Genomic DNA, 20,173 nt, shown 5'->3' on the forward strand with positions numbered 1-20,173 from the left:
GTGCTTCTACTCTGTCCATCACACACCCCTGAGTCTTCTCTGTCTGCCAAGGAATGTGTTTTCTGGAGATGTCTACCCCACCCAAGGACACATCTTCAGTTCCTCCACAATCAGCACCATCCCTCAAACACTTATTCCAACGAAAAAACACACAAGACCGGCGATCATCCAGAAGCTTCTCACAGTCTCCTGCCAAGAACCAAGTTAGAGAGGACACATTCACACACTGCCGCGAGGCCGGTGGTTCATGTTCATGTCGTAGGGAGCAAGATCTAACAACATCTCCTGCTGTGGTCACAAAGTCTGCAGACCACGTTCTGGTAATGGTCCAGTCCCAGGGATGACCACCAGGAGAAACAAGGTGTGACCTGATTGACCAAGACAGGCACATACTGAAACATGTAACTGACCCATAACTAGAACGGGTCAGAACTTCATGGGTAAATTTACATCACCAGTGTGCAAAGAATTCATGAGGCGGTTCCGATAATCGCTGCCAGCGCCTTTAATCTGTCAGATTGATCTCTTACAGCTTTGTCCTGGCCACGATCTTCTCCTCACTAATCACTATCATATGAGAGAAGCTTTCTCCTCGCCGCAGCGCCAGAAAGAAACTCTTCTGGGGGCTAAATCGCAGCCTCTCCTTCCCAATCTTTCTGCACAACAAGGGTTAAACATGACACATCGGACGCAATGAAAGTTCACCTCAATCCACCTCACTGCGGAAAAACCGCACAAATTACACACGTTCAGTGGTGGATACTAAATCACAGACAATGAAATGCAGCAGCGAAAAACGAAACCCACCACCCCTCCCCTGAAAAATGGAGAACCCCCCGCTCTCTGACAATAGTGGAATGAGGCGGACAATCCGATCGGGAAATTGAAATCTTCTAGAGCAGATCTGGGGCGGATATGGCAGGCTATAAGTGCAATAGGTCGACACCCCTAGTGGTCAATGCCAGAAAACATCTGGGCAATAAGAGAATGGTGCACCGGGGAGAACGGGGGTGTCTCTAGTTTTTGAACCGATGGCAGGGTGAGGCCCCCGCTATACACAACACCCCCAAACCAACAGGAATGTCTGGAGAAACAACCGCGGAACAGTACAAGATTACAAATCACACCCGCAACTTCTCCCCAACTATTGAGTAGGTATCTAGTAGATTCGGGAACTACTAATACCATCAAATAGACAGTGTAAACTGCTCTGCTTCAAGGAAATCTACCATCAAAATCAAGCATGGATAAACCAGGGTCACCAAGACTGTGGTAATCTACTTATATTTCTTATCCATGGCCTCCTCCCTTCTAAAATCAACTTTTGAAATTATACTAATGAGTCTAAGGGGCTACCCTTGCTCCTCTGTGATCTAGCTTTACAGACTATTACACTGTCACTCCCTCCCCCTGCTCCCTCAGCACTCAAATTACAGCAGGAAGTGCTCACTGCACAAGAGGCAGAGGGTGAGACAATGTAACAGTTAGTTAAGCCAGATCACAGAGGCTAGGGGAGCCCATCCGACACATTAGCATAATTGTAAAAGATGATTTGAGAAGAAAGGAGCCCATGGATAACAAATATAAGAAGATTACCACAGTCACGGGGCCTGGATCTAGGAGTCCCTTGATACTGATGGTAGATTTTCTTTAATATGGTTGAAGGTGCTTATTCGTCTAGAGAAGAACTGATTTCTCAATTACCAGGACTTGGGTGTTTTGGATTTCTTGCCTTCTGCCAATTAACTCTTGGTGAAATTCTCAACATAGAGGTTCACTTACTTATCCCCACCACTCTGTGGAAGTGTACTCCAGTGCCTGATTGTTATGTCTTTTCTAGTGACTTAGGGAACCCATTACACCACACATAATTAGACATAAATGCAAGAATCCAGAAACATTTTTGGATTTTGTACGTATTGAGTGTAAGTACTGTAAACAATGTATAAAATGATGTATGTGTTGCATGAACAGGTATGAGAAAATGAAATTATCCATAGAATATTTTGTACCAGGTGAAAAACCTTTGGCTACATACACAATGAGGAGCCCAGGCTCCAGGCAGGAGGAGACACAGGTCTTCCTTTATTCTGGACCATCATTGAAGGCTAATCCTGACCTAGTCTACAATTTACATGGGTCAGCCAACCTAACACTTAGAAGCTCAACTTGGCCTCATGACCACATGGTTCTGCATACGTTGGCCCTTTCAACTTTGCCCTCTGGAACTTTCAAAATTTGGTGTTCCTAAACTTGTGCTCTAAATCATAGCACAGCCTAAGTCTACCATACAATGTAAAAATATTGGGGCACATTTACTAAAAACAGTGCAGTCTGCCTGTGTATAGCACAGGGGGCGCCACATTCTTCTGGAGCAAGTTCTGCATGAATCTGGCGCCCCCGTTTCGACAGAGTGTTCCACTATTTTTTGGTACACCTTTAACATGGGAGCGTGCAACACAATTCCCTGCGACACATTCTGACCTTGTGCTCTAAAATACGTCAGTTTCTGACCTGGCACCCAAAAACACAGCACATACAGACCTGACACCGTAAAACACAGCACAATTACACCTGGCACCCTAAACCAAAGCACATTCAGACCTGGCACCCTAAAACGTGGCGCTTCTTCACCTAGCACTCTAAAACACAGAACTTCCCAACCTTGCACTCTAAACTATGGCACATTCAAGCATGATCCATCCCAAACCTCTTACCCAACAACATGGCATTTGTAAACCTTGCACAACTCGCACATCCCGATCTTGTGCTTAACAACATGGAGCATCCTGACCTCTCACCCACAAACATAGCCAACCCGCGACCTCGCACTCTTAAACATGGAACATCCCAACCTTGTGTTTTGGGACATGGAACATTTCGACCTCCCACCCTAAAATATGGCACATTTCGATATTGTTCTCATCCCTGTAAGTTTTTATGGAATACAAACTTACTTTACTAGTATTATTACTTATTAAGACCCAGCTTAGATCACAAGACTGACCTTCCTCACTGTACCCTTGTCATTGCGGTACAGGGGGGCCGGGGGGACATTAGGTCATACATGTGCAGGGATAGGTTACAACAGGAGTCGGTGAGAAAATTCTGTGACGCTGACAAAATTCCAACAGAAAACAACCCAAAAAGTTTGTCTTAAGCATTTCAGCAATGACAGAAGGGTCAGAGAAGAATATGTGGACTATAATTTTGAAGACCCCGGTCAGGAGAGAAGGAGCACACTCCCCCGCCGTACACATCCAATGCTGCGTATACTATGCAGAGATGAGATCCCACCCTGACTCAGACATCACACAAATATACCCCCGACCCCCCCTGGTGTCGTCATCTACCATTGTCCAAGACGGTGAGCCGTCTGGGCCTCAGAGCTAACGATCTAACAATCGTAGAGGAAGAACGCAGCAGTCACCTCTCTCCAGCCGTTAATAACGCCACGTATACGGGCATTAAATAAGACGATCCTTCACGTCTCTATAATTAAAACCAGTCGAGGCCTCGGCCTCTTTTCTCTCGCTCTGCTGGACGTTTTCCCCCCTCGCTGCTGACTACAACCTATAGACGCTGCTCCTGCCAGAACCCTGCGCTCCAAACACTGGCGGCTTCTGCCAGCGAGCGTGAGTCACAACATACACAGCCCAACACATCGGGGGCCAATACTTCTACAGGGGCCACAACTGATACAATCTTCATCATGGTGGTCTTCAGACAATACAGAACCGTGTGATCAATCACTACACAGCTCGTCTTCAGGGGTCCGGGCTGCAGCCCCTCGCCGCACAATAAAACAAAGCTGCTCCTAGGATTGTACTGAACAAAGCATCAGGCGTCTCATGGTGACAGCATCTAGTGGTGTCTGCTCTCACAATGCGGCCGGCCGGGGGGCCCCCGCACAATACAACCAGCCAGGAGGGCTCTCCCCGCACTACACACCCGATCAGGGGGCCCCAAATCAATGGGACTACAACAGAAACATAGAAGAACCCCCCCCCCCCCCAACTATGAAGGCAGGAGCAGAGATGTACATGCATACAAAATCAGGAGGAACATTCACTGCTGCTATATACAGCGCAGGTATGAGCCTCTCCTCTATACACAGCGCAGGTATGAACCTCTCCTCTATACACTGCACAGGTATGAACCTCTCCTCTATACACAGAGCAGGTATGAACCTCTCCTCTATGCACAGAGCAGGTATGAACCTCTCCTCTATGCACAGAGCAGGTATGAGCCTCTCCTCTATACACTGCACAGGTATGAACCTCTCCTCTATACACCACACAGGTATGAACCTCTCCTCTATACACAGAGCAGGTATGAACCTCTCCTCTATACACAGAGCAGGTATGAACCTCTCCTCTATACACAGAGCAGGTATGAACCCCTCCTCTATACACAGCGCATGTATGAACCTCTCCTCTATGCACGGAGCAGGTATGAACCTCTCCTCTATATACAGAGCACAGGTATGAACCTCTCCTGCATACACAGCACAGGTATGAACCTCTCCTGTATACACAGCACAGGTATGAACCTCTCCTCTATACACAGAGCAGGTATGAACCTCTCCTCTATACACAGAGCAGGTATGAACCTCTCCTCTATACACAGCGCAGGTATGAGCCTCTACTCTATACACAGAACAGGTATGAGCCTCTCCTCTATATACAGAGCAGGTATGAGCCTCTCCTTTATACACAGCACAGGTATGAGCCTCTACTCTATACACAGCGCAGGTATGAGCCTCTCCTCTATACACAGCGCAGGTATGAGCCTCTCCTCTATACACAGCACAGGTATGAACCTCTCCTCTATACACAGAGCAGGTATGAGCCTCTACTCTATACACTGCACAGGTATGAGCCTCTCCTCTATACACAGCACAGGTATGAACCTCTCCTCTATACACAGAGCAGGTATGAGCCTCTACTCTATACACAGCACAGGTATGAACCTCTCCTCTGTACACTGCACAGGTATGAACCTCTCCTCTATACACAGAGCAGGTATGAACCTCTCCTCTATACACAGAGCAGGTATGAACCTCTACTCTATACACAGCGCAGGTATGAGCCTCTCCTCTATACACAGAGCAGGTATGAACCTCTCCTCTATACACAAAGCAGGTTTGAACCTCTCCTCTATACACAGCACAGGTATGAACCTCTCCTCTGTACACAGCACAGGTATGAACCTCTCCTCTATACACAGAGCAGGTATTAACCTCTCCTCTGTACACAGCGCAGGTATGAACCTCTCCTCTATGCACAGCGCAGGTATGAGCCTCTCCAGTATACACAGAGCAGGTATGAACCTCTCCTATATACACAGCACAGGTTTGAACCTCTCCTCTATACACAGAGCAGGTATGAACCTCTCCTCTATACACAGCACAGGTATGAACCTCTCCTCTGTACACAGAGCAGGTATAACCCTCTCCTCTATACACAGAGCAGGTATGAACCTCTCCTCTATACACAGAGCAGGTATGAACCTCTCCTCTATACACAGCACAGGTATGAACCTCTCCTCTATACGCAGAGCAGGTATGAACCTCTCCTCTATACACAGAGCAGGTATGAACCTCTCCTCTATACGCAGCATAGGTATGAACCTCTCCTCTATACGCAGCATAGGTATGAACCTCTCCTGTATCCATAGAGCAGGTATGAACCTCTCCTGTATCCATAGAGCAAGTATGAACCTCTCTTCTATACACAGCGCAGGTATGAACCTCTCCTCTATACACAGCGCAGGTATGAACCTCTCCTCTGAACACAGTGCAGGTATGAACCTCTCCTGTATCCATAGAGCAAATATGAACCTCTCCTCTATACACTGCACAGGTATGAACCTCTCCTCTATACACAGCACAGGTATGAACTTCTCTATACACAGCACAGGTATGAACCTCTCCTCTATACACAGCGCAGGTATGAACGTCTCCTGTATCCATCGCTCAGGTATAGACCAGTCCTCTATACACAGCGTAGGTATGAACCTCTCCTGTATCCATAGAGCAAGTATGAGCCTCTCCTCTATACACTGCACAGGTATGATCCTTTCCTCTATACACAGCACAGGTATGAACCTCTCCTCTATACACAGCACAGGTATGAACCTCTCCTCTATACACAGCACAGGTATGAACCTCTCCTCTATACACAGCGCAGGTATGAACCTCTCCTCTATACAATGCACAGGTATGAACCTCTCCTCTATACACAGCACAGGTATGAACCTCTCCTCTATACACAGCACAGGTATGAACCTCTCCTCTATACACAGCACAGGTATGAACCTCTCCTCTATACAAAGCGCAGGTATGAACCTCTCCTCTATACAAAGCGCAGGTATGAACTTCTCTATACACAGCACAGGAAAGAACCTCTCCTCTATACACAGCGTAGGTATGAACCTCTCCTGTATCCATAGAGCAAGTATGAACCTCTACTCTATACACTGCACAGGTATGAGCCTCTCCTCTATACACAGAGCAGGTATGAACCTCTCCTCTATAAACAGCACAGGTATGAACCTCTCCTCTATGCACAGTGGAGGTATGAGCCTCTCCTCTATACACAGTGCAGGTATGAACCTCTCCTCTATACACAGTGCAGGTATGAACCTCTCCTCTATACACAGAGCAGGTATGAACCTCTCCTCTATACACAGCACAGGTATGAACCTCTCCTCTATGCACAGTGGAGGTATGAGCCTCTCCTCTATACACAGTGCAGGTATGAACCTCTCCTCTATACACAGTGCAGGTATGAACCTCTCCTCTATACACAGAGCAGGTATGAACCTCGCCTCTATACACAGCACAGGTATGAACCACTCCTCTATACACCACACAGGTATGAACCTCTCCTCTATACAGAGCACAGGTATGAACCTCTCCTCTATGCACAGTGGAGGTAGTATCTCCTATACAGAATCCAGGTATATAGATCTTCTCTATACAAAGTGCAAGTATGAACATTCTTCTCAATACAAAGTGTAGAAGAGAAGCTCTCCGACATACACAGTGCAAGTATGAACCTCTCCTCTATACACAGAGCAGGTATGAACCACCTCTCCTCTATACACAGAGCAGGTATGAACCACCTCTCCTCTATACACAGAGCAGGTATGAACCACCTCTCCTCTATACACAGAGCAGGTATGAACCACCTCTCCTCTATACACAGAGCAGGTATGAACCACCTCTCCTCTATACACAGAGCAGGTATGAACCACCTCTCCTCTATACTGAGTTCAGTTATAGACCTGTATCCAAAGCTCAGGTACTGTATGAACATCTCCTTAAAACAGCGCAGATATGTACTTCTCCTCTTTGCACAGCACTGGTGTGGACATCTCTTCTACACATAGTTCAGGTACAGACTGCTGTACAAAATATGGGTACGGTATGAACCTCTCTTCTACACACAGTCCAGGTACAGACTGCTGTACAAAATATGGGTACGGTATGAACCTCTCTTCAATCCACAGCTCATGTAGGAATCTTTCCTCTATCCACTGACCCCACATTCTTTACAGAGTTAAGGTAAAAGCCGTATCCCTGTACACAACTATGCATGAACTTCACACATGGCCCTCTTCTCCATACACCACTATACTCCGCTATACCACTATACAGTCCATGTATGAAACTATTCTTTATAGACAGTCCATGTATAAGCCTATCCTCTGTAAACAGTCCATGAATAAGCCTATCCTCCGTACACAGTGCATGTATGAGCCTATTTTCCAAAGACAGTCCATGTATGAGCCTATTCTCCATAAAAAGACCATGTATGAAACTATTCTTCATAGAAAGTACATGTATGAGCCAATCCTCCGTTCACAGTGCATGTATGAGCCTATTCTCCATAGACATTCCATGTATGAGCCTATTCTCCATAGACAGTCCATGTATAAGCCTATTCTACATAGACAGTCCATGTATGAGCCTATTCTCCATAGACAGTCCATGTATGAACCATTCTCCCTATACAGTCCATGTAAGATCCTATTCCCTGTACACAGTCCATACATAAACCTATTCTCCATACACAGTCCTATATGAGCCTATTCTCTGTTCACAGTCCATGTATGAGCCTATTCTCCAAACACAGTCCATGTATGTGCTTATTCTCCATAGACAGTCCATGTATGTGCCTATTCTCCATAGACAGTCCATGTATGATCCTATTCTCCATAAACAGTCCATATATGAGCCTATTCTCCAAACACAGTCCATGTATGAGCTTATTCTCCATAGACAGTCCATGTATGAGCCTATTCTCCATAGACAGCCCATGCATGAGCCTATTCTCTGTACACAGTCCATGTGTTAGCCTATTCTCCATACACAGACCATGTATGAGCCTATTCTCCATACACAGACCACGTATGAGCCTATTCTCCATAGACAGTCCATGTATGGGCCTATTCTCCGTACACAGTCCATGTATGAGCCTATTCTCCAAAGACAGTCCATGTATGAGCCTATTCTCCATACACAGTCCATGTATGAGCCTATTCTCCATACACAGTCCATGTATGAGCCTATTCTCTGTACACAGTCCATGTATGAACCTATTCCCCATAGACAGTCCATGTATGAGCTTTTTCTCTGTATACAGTCCATGTATGAGCCTATTCTCCGTACACAGTCCATGTATGAGCCTATTCTCCATACACAGTCCATGTATGAGCCTATTCTCCATACACAGTCCATGTATGAGCCTATTCTCCATACACAGTCCATGTATGAGCCTATTCTCCATACACAGTCCATGTATGAGCCTATTCTCCGTACACAGTCCATGTATGAACCTATTCTCCATAGACAGTCCATGTATGAGGCTATTCTCTGTATACAGTCCATGTATGAGCCTATTCTTCGTACACAGTCCATGTATGAGCCTATTCTCCGTACACAGTCCATGTATGAACCTATTCTCCATAGACAGTCCATGTATGAGCCTATTCTCTGTATACAGTCCATGTAGGAGCCTATTCTCGGCACACAGTCCATGTATCAGCCTATTCTCCGTACACAGTCCATGTATCAGCCTATTCTCCGTACACAGTCCATGTATCAGCCTATTCTCCATACACAGTCCATGTATGAGCCTATTCTCTGTATACAGTCCATGTATGAGCCTATTCTTCATACACAGTCCATGTATGAGCCTATTCTCCATACACAGTCCATGTATGAGCCTATTCTCCATACACAGTCCATGTATGAGCCTATTCTCTGTATACAGTCCATGTATGAGCCTATTCTTCATACACAGTCCATGTATGAGCCTATTCTCCATAGGCAGTCCATATATGAGCCTATTCTCCATAGGCAGTCCAGGTATGAGCCTATTCTCTGTACACAGTCCTTGTATGAGCCTATTCTCTGTACACAGTCCATGTATGAGCCTATTCTCCATACACAGTCCATGTATGAGCCTATTCTCCATACACAGTCCATGTATGAGCCTATTCTCCATACACAGTCCATGTATGAGCCTATTCTCCATACACAGTCCATGTATGAGCCTATTCTCTGTATACATTCCTATATGAGCCTATTCTCTGTACACAGTCCATGTATGAGCCTATTCTCCATATAGTCCATGTATGAGCCTATTCTCTGTATACAGTCCATGTATGAGCCTATTCCCCATACACAGTCCATGTATGAGCCAATTCCCCATACACAGTCCATGTAGGAGCCTATTCTCGGCACACAGTCCATGTATCAGCCTATTCTCCGCACACAGTTCATGTATGAGCCTATTCTCTGTACACAGTCCATGTATGAGCCTATTCTCCATATACAGTCGATGTATGAGCCTATTCTCTGTACACAGTCCATGTATGAGCCTATTCTCCATACACAGTCCATGTATGAGCCTATTCTCCATATACAGTCGATGTATGAGCCTATTCTCTGTACACAGTCCATGTATGAGCCTATTCTCCATACACAGTCCATGTATGAGCCTATTCTCCGTACACAGCCCATGTATGAGCCTATTCTCCATACACAGTCCATGTATGAGCCTATTCTCCATACACAGTCCATGTATGAGCCTATTCTCTGTATACAGTCCATGTATGAGCCTCTTCTCCATATGGAGGCCACTTTCCTCTGGATACATCTCATGCTCCGCTACATTGTATGGTCGGGTCTTCATCAGATGCCGGAGCCCCCTCCCCCCAGGTTGAGTCTATGCGGCCACTTACCCTCCACAGCCCGGGCCAGGGGCAGCAGCAGGCACACGAGGATCCCGCAGAGAGCCATGCCAAGCTGGGTGCGGGGCGGCGCTCACATCCGTGCGGGGGCCCCGGGAGCGCAGCATGCAGGGGCCCGAGGTGACAGCAGCCGCGCCGACCATGAGACTGAGGGGAGAGGGAACACTGTACAGAACCCCGGGGAGGAGCGTACCACTCTGCGGCCAGCGCGGGGGGACACGGCGGAGCCGCACAACTACACACCCACTGATTCTCACTCTCTTAGCCCCTCGCTCACCGACATACGAAAAATAATATGAAAAATTGGTACCCGAGGTCTCTCCTTCCTTTTAAAAAACTTTTACACCCGTTATAAGCCAAAACAGCACAGAACGCCCCCTCCCGAGGAATGGACTCGTCCCGACCTGTCTATCAAGCGAGAAAGCTGAGATTGTAGCTACAATGATGTCCCCAAATCCCGGAGAATAGGAACCTATGGAGACAGCAGCTCCTCTATATCCTACACTACAGGGGATGTACTCTATAGAGAGAGATAATAGCACCCCTATAAACTACACTGTAGGGGATGCACCCTGTAGAGAGAGATAATAGCACCCCTATATCCTACACTGCAGGGGATGTACCCTATAGACAGAGATAATAGCACCCCTATATCCTACACTGCAGGGGATGTACCCTATAGAGAGAGATAATAGCACCCCTATATCCTACACTGCAGGGGATGTACCCTATAGAGAGAGATAATAGCACCCCTATATCCTACACTGCAGGGGATGTACCCTATAGAGAGATATTAGCACCCCTATATCCTACACTGCAGGGATGTACCCTATAGAGAGATAATAGCACCCCTATATCCTACACTGCAGGGGATGTACCCTATAGAGAGATAATAGCACCCTATATCACACACTGCAGGGGATGTACCCTATAGAGAGAGATAATAGCACCCCTATATCACACACTGTAGGGGATGTACCCTATAGAGAGAGATAATATCACCCCTATATCCTACACTGCAGGGGATGTACCCTATAGAGAGAGATAATAGCACCCCTATATCCTACAATGCAGAGGATGCGCCCTATAGAGAGAGATAATAGCACCCTATATCACACACTGCAGGGGATGTACCCTATAGAGAGAGAGAGAATATTACCCCTATATCACACACTGCAGGGGATGTACCCTATAGAGAGAGATAATAGCACCCCTATATCCTACACTGCAGGGGATGTACCCTATAGAGAGAGATAATAGCACCCCTATATCCTACACTGCAGGGGATGTACCCTATAGAGAGATACTAGCACCCCTATATCCTACACTGCAGGGGCTGTACCCTATAGAGAGAGATAATAGCACCCCTATATCCTACACTGCAGGGGATGTACCCTATAGAGAGAGATAACAGCACCCCTATAGCCTACACTGCAGGGGATGTACCCTATAGAGAGATATTAGCACCCCTATATCCTACTGTGCAGGGGATGTACACTATAGAGAAAGATAATAGCACCCCTATATCATACACTGCAGGGGGTGTACCCTATAGAGAGAGATAATAGCACCCCTATATCCTACTGGGCATGGGGATGTACCCTATAGAGAGAGATAATATCACCCCTATATCCTACACTACAGGGATGTACCATATAGAGATATACTGCAAGGGTTCTACCCTATAGAGAGATAGCAGTACCCTTATATCATACACTGCAGGGGGTGTACCCTATAGAGAGAGATAATAGCACCCCTATATCCTACTGGGCATGGGGATGTACCCTATAGAGAGAGATAATATCACCCCTATATCCTACACTACAGGGATGTACCATATAGAGATATACTGCAAGGGTTCTACCCTATAGAGAGATAGCAGTACCCTTATATCATACACTGCAGGGGATGTACCCTGTAAAAATAGATATCAATACCTCTATGTCATTTACTGTAGGGGATGTACCCTGTAGAAAGAGACAGCAGATCCTCTATATCATACACTGCAGGGGATGTACCCTATAGAAAGAAAAAACAGCTCCTCTATATCATATACTGCTGAGGATGTACCCTGTAGAATGAGATGGCAGCACCATATATTATACACTGCAGGGGGTGTACCCTATAGAAAGAAACAGCAGCTCCTCTTTATCATATACTGCAAGGGGTGTACCCTATAGAAAGAGATAGCAGCACCCCTAAATACTACACTGCATTGCAGGTACCCTATATAAAGAGACATCTTCACTCCTATATCCTACAATGCAGGGGATGTACCTTATAGAAAGAGCCAGCAGCACCCCTATATCATATACTGCAGGGGGTGTACCCTAAAGAAAGAGAGCCGCACCCTATATCATCTACTGCAAGGGTTGTACCCTATAGAGAGATATCAGCACCCCTATATCATACACTGCAGGGGATGTACCCTGTAAAATTAGATATCAATACCCCTATATAATTTACTGTAGGGGATGTACCCTATAGAAAGAGACAGCAGCAACCCTATATTATATACTGTAGGGGGTGTACCCTATAGAAAGAGCCAGCAGAACCCCTATATGATACACTGCAGGGGATGTACCCTATAGAAAGAGACAACAGCTCCCCTATATCATACACTGCAGGGGGTGTACCCTATAGAAAAAAAAGCAGCTTTGCTATATCATATACTGCAAGGTGTGCACCCTATACAAAGAGATAGCAGCACCCCTAAATCCTACGCTGCATTTGATGTACCCTATATAAAGAGACAGCTTCATCCCTATATCCTACACTGCAGGGGATGTACCCTATAGAGACAGCAGCTCCTCTATATCATGTAGTTCATTGGATGTACCCTATAGTGACAGCAGCACCCCATATCCTATACTGTAAGGAAAACTCCTAGGTCCTGTATGGGGCTCAGTGGTCTGCAGGAGGGAATAAGATTAGATAATACGTTATTCATCCTGCAGGAAATTATTGTATACAACCATCTCCACAAACAATACACAAATCATTACATACAATACATAACAATGTACAAACAAACAGTAAAGTCATCCCCAATGCTCAATTGGTGTCATAAACACATGGCAGATATACACAAAGTACAACCTAAAGTATCCATTGTCTAAACAAAGACTTCTCTTAGTGACCCACTAACTGCACATACACCTATGGAAAGAGACAGCATCCTTATGTCCTAATCTGCGGGGATATAACATACAGCAGCTCCTCTATATCCTACACTGCAGGCATGTACCCTATAGAAGGAGACAGCAGCTCCTCTATACCCTACACTGCAGGCATGTACCCTATAGAAGGAGACAGCAGCAGCCTATATCCTACACTGAAGGGGATGTACCTTATAGGACAGTGTCCCCCAACCAGTGGGCCGTGGCCCCGGACCGGACCATGGAGCACCTGGTCCAGGGCTGCAGCCAAACTCTATTAATTAAAAAAAAACAATACTCACCTTCCCCCTTACCCCATGGAAGTTCTGTCTAAATTCCACGCTCAGTCCGAATCAGTCGGATCGTCTAAATATCTGTCACAGCCACGCAAAGCCCAAAAACGTCGGAAAGTCAAACGAAAGTGTTTCCACGGCCCCTCAGTAAATAAGCCCCATTGCATTTGCCAGCAATAGAGCCATACATTAATGCAGAAGAGAAGACTGCTGCAGGGGAATGGAGAAGATGAGTATGATGCAGGAAAGGGGACATTTGTGTCCGCTCCAATGTCCCATTTCCTGCAGCATTAAGGGGAAAGGGGAAGGCATGCTACAGATGGGACATTGGAAGGGGGGCATGCTAAAGGATAGGGGACATGGGAAGGGGGGCATGCTACAGAGGGGACATTGGAAGGGGGGCATGCTAAAGGATAGGGGACTTGGGAAGGGGGGCATGCTACAGAGGGGACATTGGAAGGGGGGCATGCTAAAGTATAGGGGACATGGGAAGGGGGGCATGCTGAAGGAGGGGACTTGGGAAGGGGGGCATGCTACAGGAGAGGGGGCATGGGAAGGGGGGCATGCTAAAGGATAGGGGACATGGGAAGGGGGCATGCTAAAGGATAGGGGACATGGGAAGGGGGGAATGCTACAGGAGAGGGGACATGGGAAGGGGGGCATGCTACAGGAGAGGGGACATGGGAAGGGGGGCATGCTACAGGAGAGGGAACCTGGGAAGGGGGGGAATGCTAAAAGAGAGGGGACATGGGAAGGGGGGCATGCTACAGGAGAGTGGACATGGGAAGGGGGGCATGCTACAGGAGAGTGGACATGGGAAGGGGGCATGCTACAGTAGAGGGGACATGGGAAGGGGGGAATGCTACAGGAGAGGGGACATGGGAAGGGGGGCATGCTACAGGAGAGGGGACATGGGAAGGGGGGCATGCTACAGGAGAGGGAACCTGGGAAGGGGGGGAATGCTAAAAGAGAGGGGACATGGGAAGGGGGGCATGCTACAGGAGAGTGGACATGGGAAGGGGGGCATGCTACAGGAGAGTGGACATGGGAAGGGGGGCATGCTACAGGAGAGTGGACATGGGAAGGGGGGCATGCTACAGTAGAGGGGACATGGGAAGGAGGGCATGCTACAGGAGAGTGGACATGGGAAGGGGGGCATGCTACAGGAGAGTGGACATGGGAAGGGGGCATGCTAAAGGATAGGGGACATGGGAAGGGGGGCATGCTACAGGAGAGGGGGCATTGGAATGGGGGCATGCTACAGGAGAGTGAACATGGGAAGGGGGGCATGCTACAGGAGAGGGGACATTGGAATGTGGGCATGCTACAGGAGAGGGGACATTGGAATGGGGGCATGCTACAGGAGAGGGGACATTGGAATGGGGACATGCTACAGGAGAGGGGACATGGGGAGGGGGGCAGCAGCACCCTTTATCCTACACTGAAGAAGATGCACCCTATAAAAATAGACAGCAGCACCCTGATATCTTGTACTGTGCTCAGTGCATTACAGGGGTTCATATATTTGGGGGCAGACAAGGAAACTTAGTGAATTTACAGCTTGTAAGTTTCTGTTATTTCTTCCTTTTTGTTTTGTGACGTTTTGTTGTGTGGTTTTATTTTGTATGTTTTCATAACCTTTGTAAGGGCTGAAGCATTTTCCTTGAATGTCGGTCGCTGTCTGTTATGAATCCATAGCCTTGTAATGCGTGTTTAGCTGTGTGACTGCTGGAGAGCGGAGTGTGTGACGCCTGAACAGACCTCAGTAGGTGATGGCAGCCACGTGTATGTGTATGTTATGCGCCATAATTGATAAATGCCTCACAGTGTGCACCAAAAAACGTGTCAGTAAACTAGAAGCGCAAGAAAAAGTGTCGGATTCCTAAGCGGCGCCCAAATATTGCAACCAGAAAAAGTCTTGAATGTTGGAAAAGGAACCAATTGTGGCTCAGACACTTCATGAAGAAGGCGCTACAGGTGCAGCAAGGGAAGAAAAAAATCTACAGGTGCAGCAAGGGAAGAAAAAAATCTACAGGTGCAGCAAGGGAAGAAAAAAATCTACAGGTGCAGCGAGGGAAGAAAAAAATCTACAGGTGCAGCGAGGGAAGAAAAAAATCTACAGGTGCAGCGAGGGAAGAAAAAAATCTACAGGTGCAGCAAGGGAAGAAAAAAATCTACAGGTGCAGCAAGGGAAGAAAAAAATCTACAGGTGCAGCGAGGGAAGAAAAAAATCTACAGGTGCAGCGAGGGAAGAAAAAAATCTACAGGTGCAGCAAGGGAAGAAAAAAATCTACAGGTGCAGCGAGGGAAGAAAAAAATCTACAGGTGCAGCAAGGGAAGAAAAAAATCTACAGGTGCAGCGAGGGAAGAAAAAAATCTACAGGTGCAGCGAGGGAAGAAAAATATTTTCTGACAGAAAGTTAACAATGAATGTCCCCAGGCAGCATAGACAGAATTCCCTATATTGTTTAGTGTCGTAAGTGACCTGCAGGGAAATAGACCTATAAAGAGACACTGTATCATATACTGTCCTCAGTGCACTGCAGGGGATTACACCAAGAGACAGAGACAGCACCCCGATATCCTGTACTGAACTATGTGCCCTGCAGGATAATGCACCCACAAAGAGACACTGCACCCCCTATATCATATACCGTCCTCACTTTATTCCTCCAGTCTTGGAGAACCCATGGGGCACTCCAACCCAAAAGATTTGGGAGGTCCTTGTAACACCTTCATCCTGCTCTACTCATATAGTTAATAAATCTGGAAATTATCAGAATGTTCCATGATAGCAAATAGTGATGATCAGAATATTTATGCCCCATTGTCTCCATTATATCCTATTACATCACTAGAAGTATCTCTTATTGTCCGTACTACACCCCTAATGGGGTGTACTACAAAATTATTCATGACATAAGCCCCCCTCAATATGGTGCGGAAGTTGAAAGAGATAGGAGAGGCATTAATTTTGGCGCAGGGTGGTGCTGGGACCGTGCTATATTTTTCAGTGGGATGTAAGTTTGTGGCAAAAGGGATTAACAAATTTTCTGTAAAAAGTTTACAGCTCCCTAGACTTGCTTTAGCTGCTCTCAGACAAATAGAAGCACCAGAAAACTGGTGGATTCACTAGCAGCGCCAAAATTTTGCGCCCAAAAATAGAACAAGTCGAGAGTATCAGAAAACACCAATATTGTGGTACTGACACTTCATAAAATAAGGAGCAGGAGGAGCAGAAATTAAAAAAGTTTTCCGTTTGAAAGGCGATGATAAATGACCCCCTAGATCACCTACCTACCTGAGTGGCCTACTATAGACGCTGAGTAGTAATACCCTGCAAGTTGTTGACTTTCCAGTTTTCTTTTCTCTTGGTGCGCCTGTTGTGCCTTTCGGCGCCACAATATTGGTGCTTTTCCAACACTCAACGGCCAAAAAACTGACCCTGTGTTGCAAATGAAAAAATGCCTGCTAAAGTGTTCAGCTTCTTCCTCTACTGTATTCTGTCTTATACTGCATCGGATGTAACACTGTGTTTAACCCTGGGTATTAGTAGGTGCAGTTTTGCATGAAAATTGCTCCTTTCCATGAACCTATCCCTCTCTTCTGAGTTTATGCCCATTTTGTCACACTAGGGTGAAAATTGTCTAGAAACTGCCGAAAACCCTAGATATCCCCAAAGGGTTCAGAGGACTTCTACGTGAATAACACATATTTCTAGTGCCACAATGAGATATCTAAGTATATTACAGTCATTGTGATGTCCAGGCAGCTCATTGGATACAGTACAGTGATGTCAAGGTGCCCCTCTGGGTATAGTACAGTCACTGTGATGTCAAGGTGCCCCTCTGGGTATAGTACAGTCACTGTGATGTCAAGGTGCCCCTCTGGGTATAGTACAGACACAGTGATGTCAAGGTGCCCCTCTGGGTATAGTACAGTCACTGTGATGTCAAGCCTCCACCCCTATGGGTATAGTACAGTCACAGTGATGTCAAGGTGCCCCTCTGGGTATAGTACAGTCACAGTGATGTAAAGGTGCCCCTCTGGGTGTAGTACAGTCACATTGATGTCAAGGTGCCCCTCTGGGTATAGTACAGTCACAGTGATGTCAAGGTGCCCCTCTGGGTATAGTACAGTCACAGTGATGTCAAGGTGCCCCTCTGGGTATAGTACAGTCACTGTGATGTCAAGGTGCCCCTCTGGGTATAGTACAGTCACTGTGATGTCAAGGTGCCCCTCTGGGTATAGTACAGACACAGTGATGTCAAGGTGCCCCTCTGGGTATAGTACAGTCACTGTGATGTCAAGCCTCCACCCCTATGGGTATAGTACAGTCACAGTGATGTCAAGGTGCCCCTCTGGGTATAGTACAGTCACAGTGATGTAAAGGTGCCCCTCTGGGTGTAGTACAGTCACATTGATGTCAAGGTGCCCCTCTGGGTATAGTACAGTCACTGTGATGTCATGGTGCCCCTCTGGGTATAGTACAGTCACAGTGATGTCAAGGTGCCCCTCTGTGTATAGTACAGTCACAGTGATGTCAATGTGCCCCTCTGGGTGTAGTACAGTCACTGTGATGTCAAGGTGCCCCTCTGGGTATAGTACAGTCACAGTGATGTAAAGGTGCCCCTCTGGGTGTAGTACAGTCACAGTGATGTCATGGTGCCCCTCTGGGTATAGTACAGTCACAGTGATGTCAAGGTGCCCCTCTGGGTATAGTACAGTCACAGTGATGTCAAGGTGCCCCTCTGGGTTTAGTACAGACACAGTGATGTCAAGGTGCCCCTCTGGGTATAGTACAGTCACTGTGATGTCAAGGTGCCCCTCTGGGTATAGTACAGACACGGTGATGTCAAGGTGCCCCTCTGGGTATAGTACAGTCACTGTGATGTCAAGGTGCCCCTCTGGGTATAGTACAGTCATTGTGATGTCAAGGTGCCCCTCTGGGTATAGTACAGTCACTGTGATGTCAAGGTGCCCCTCTGGGTATAGTACAGTCATTGTGATGTCAAGCCGCCCCTCTGGATATAGTACAGTCACTGTGATGTCAAGGTGCCCCTCTGGATATAGTACAGTCACTGTGATGTCAAGGTGCCCCTCTGGGTATAGTACAGTCACTGTGATGTCAAGGTGCCCCTCTGGATATAGTACAGTCACAGTGATGTCAAGGTGCCCCTCTGGGTATAGTACAGTCACAGTGATGTCAAGCCGCCCCTCTGGGTATAGTACAGTCACAGTGATGTCAAGGTGCCCCTCTGGGTATAGTACAGTCACAGTGATGTCAAGGTGCCCCTCTGGGTATAGTACAGTCACTGTGATGTCAAGGTGCCCCTCTGGGTATAGTACAGTCACTGTGATGTCAAGGTGCCCCTCTGGATATAGTACAGTTACTGTGATGTCAAGGTGCCCCTCTGGGCATGGTACAGTCACAGTGATGTCAAGGTGCCCCTCTGGGTATAGTACAGTCACAGTGATGTTAAGGTGCCCCTCTGGGTATAGTACAGACACAGTGATGTCAAGGTGCCCCTCTGGGTATAGTACAGACACAGTGATGTCAAGGTGCCCCTCTGGGTATAGTACAGACACAGTGATGTCAAGGTGCCCCTCTGGGTATAGTACCGTCACAATGATGTCAAGCCTCCACCCCTATGGGTATAGTACAGTCACAGTGATGTCAAGGTGCCCCTCTGGGTATAGTACAGTCACAGTGATGTCAAGGTGCCCCTCTGGGTATAGTACAGTCACAGTGATGTCAAGGTGCCCCTCTGGATATAGTACAGTCACTGTGATGTCAAGGTGCCCCTCTGGGTATAGTACAGTCACAGTGATGTCAAGGTGCCCCTCTGGGTATAGTACAGTCACAGTGATGTCAAGGTGCCCCTCTGGATATAGTACAGTCACTGTGATGTCAAGGTGCCCCTCTGGATATAGTACAGTCACTGTGATGTCAAGGTGCCCCTCTGGATATAGTACAGTCACTGTGATGTCAAGGTGCCCCTCTGGATATAGTACAGTTACTGTGATGTCAAGGTGCCCCTCTGGGTATAGTACAGTCACTGTGATGTCAAGGTGCCCCTCTGGATATAGTACAGTTACTGTGATGTCAAGGTGCCCCTCTGGGTATGGTACAGTCACTGTGATGTCAAGCCGCCCCTCTGGGTATAGTACAGTCACAGTGATGTCAAGGTGCCCCTCTGGGTATAGTACAGTCACAGTGATGTTAAGGTGCCCCTCTGGGTATAGTACAGACACAGTGATGTCAAGGTGCCCCTCTGGGTATAGTACAGACACAGTGATGTCAAGGTGCCCCTCTAGGTATAGTACAGTCACAGTGATGTCAAGGTGCCCCTCTGGGTATAGTACAGACACAGTGATGTCAGGGTGCCCTTCTGGGTATAGTACAGTCACAGTGATGTCAAGGTGCCCCTCTGGGTATAGTACAGTCACAGTGATGTC

At 47.0% G+C, this 20,173-nt stretch overlaps 1 protein-coding gene across 5 annotated transcripts in view; it reads right to left on the reverse strand.

Moving 5' to 3' along the window:
• EPHB2 (EPH receptor B2) overlaps positions 1–10,402 on the reverse strand; it is a 71,086-nt gene extending 60,684 nt beyond the window's left edge. For 4 of the 5 annotated variants that reach the window (XM_072155442.1, XM_072155440.1, XM_072155441.1 and 1 more), the window contains exon 1: positions 10,255–10,395. In XM_072155442.1, the coding sequence (XP_072011543.1) occupies positions 10,255–10,312 (58 nt within the window). In that variant the 5' untranslated portion in view covers positions 10,313–10,395. Of the gene's footprint in view, positions 1–10,254 lie in introns of all 5 variants that reach the window. The other variant, XM_072155443.1, reaches the window with a different exon arrangement.
• Between the last annotated feature and the right edge of the window lie 9,771 nt (positions 10,403–20,173).

This window comes from Engystomops pustulosus, chromosome 6 (genome assembly GCF_040894005.1).
Source record: "Engystomops pustulosus chromosome 6, aEngPut4.maternal, whole genome shotgun sequence".
Lineage (NCBI taxonomy): Eukaryota > Metazoa > Chordata > Amphibia > Anura > Leptodactylidae > Engystomops > Engystomops pustulosus.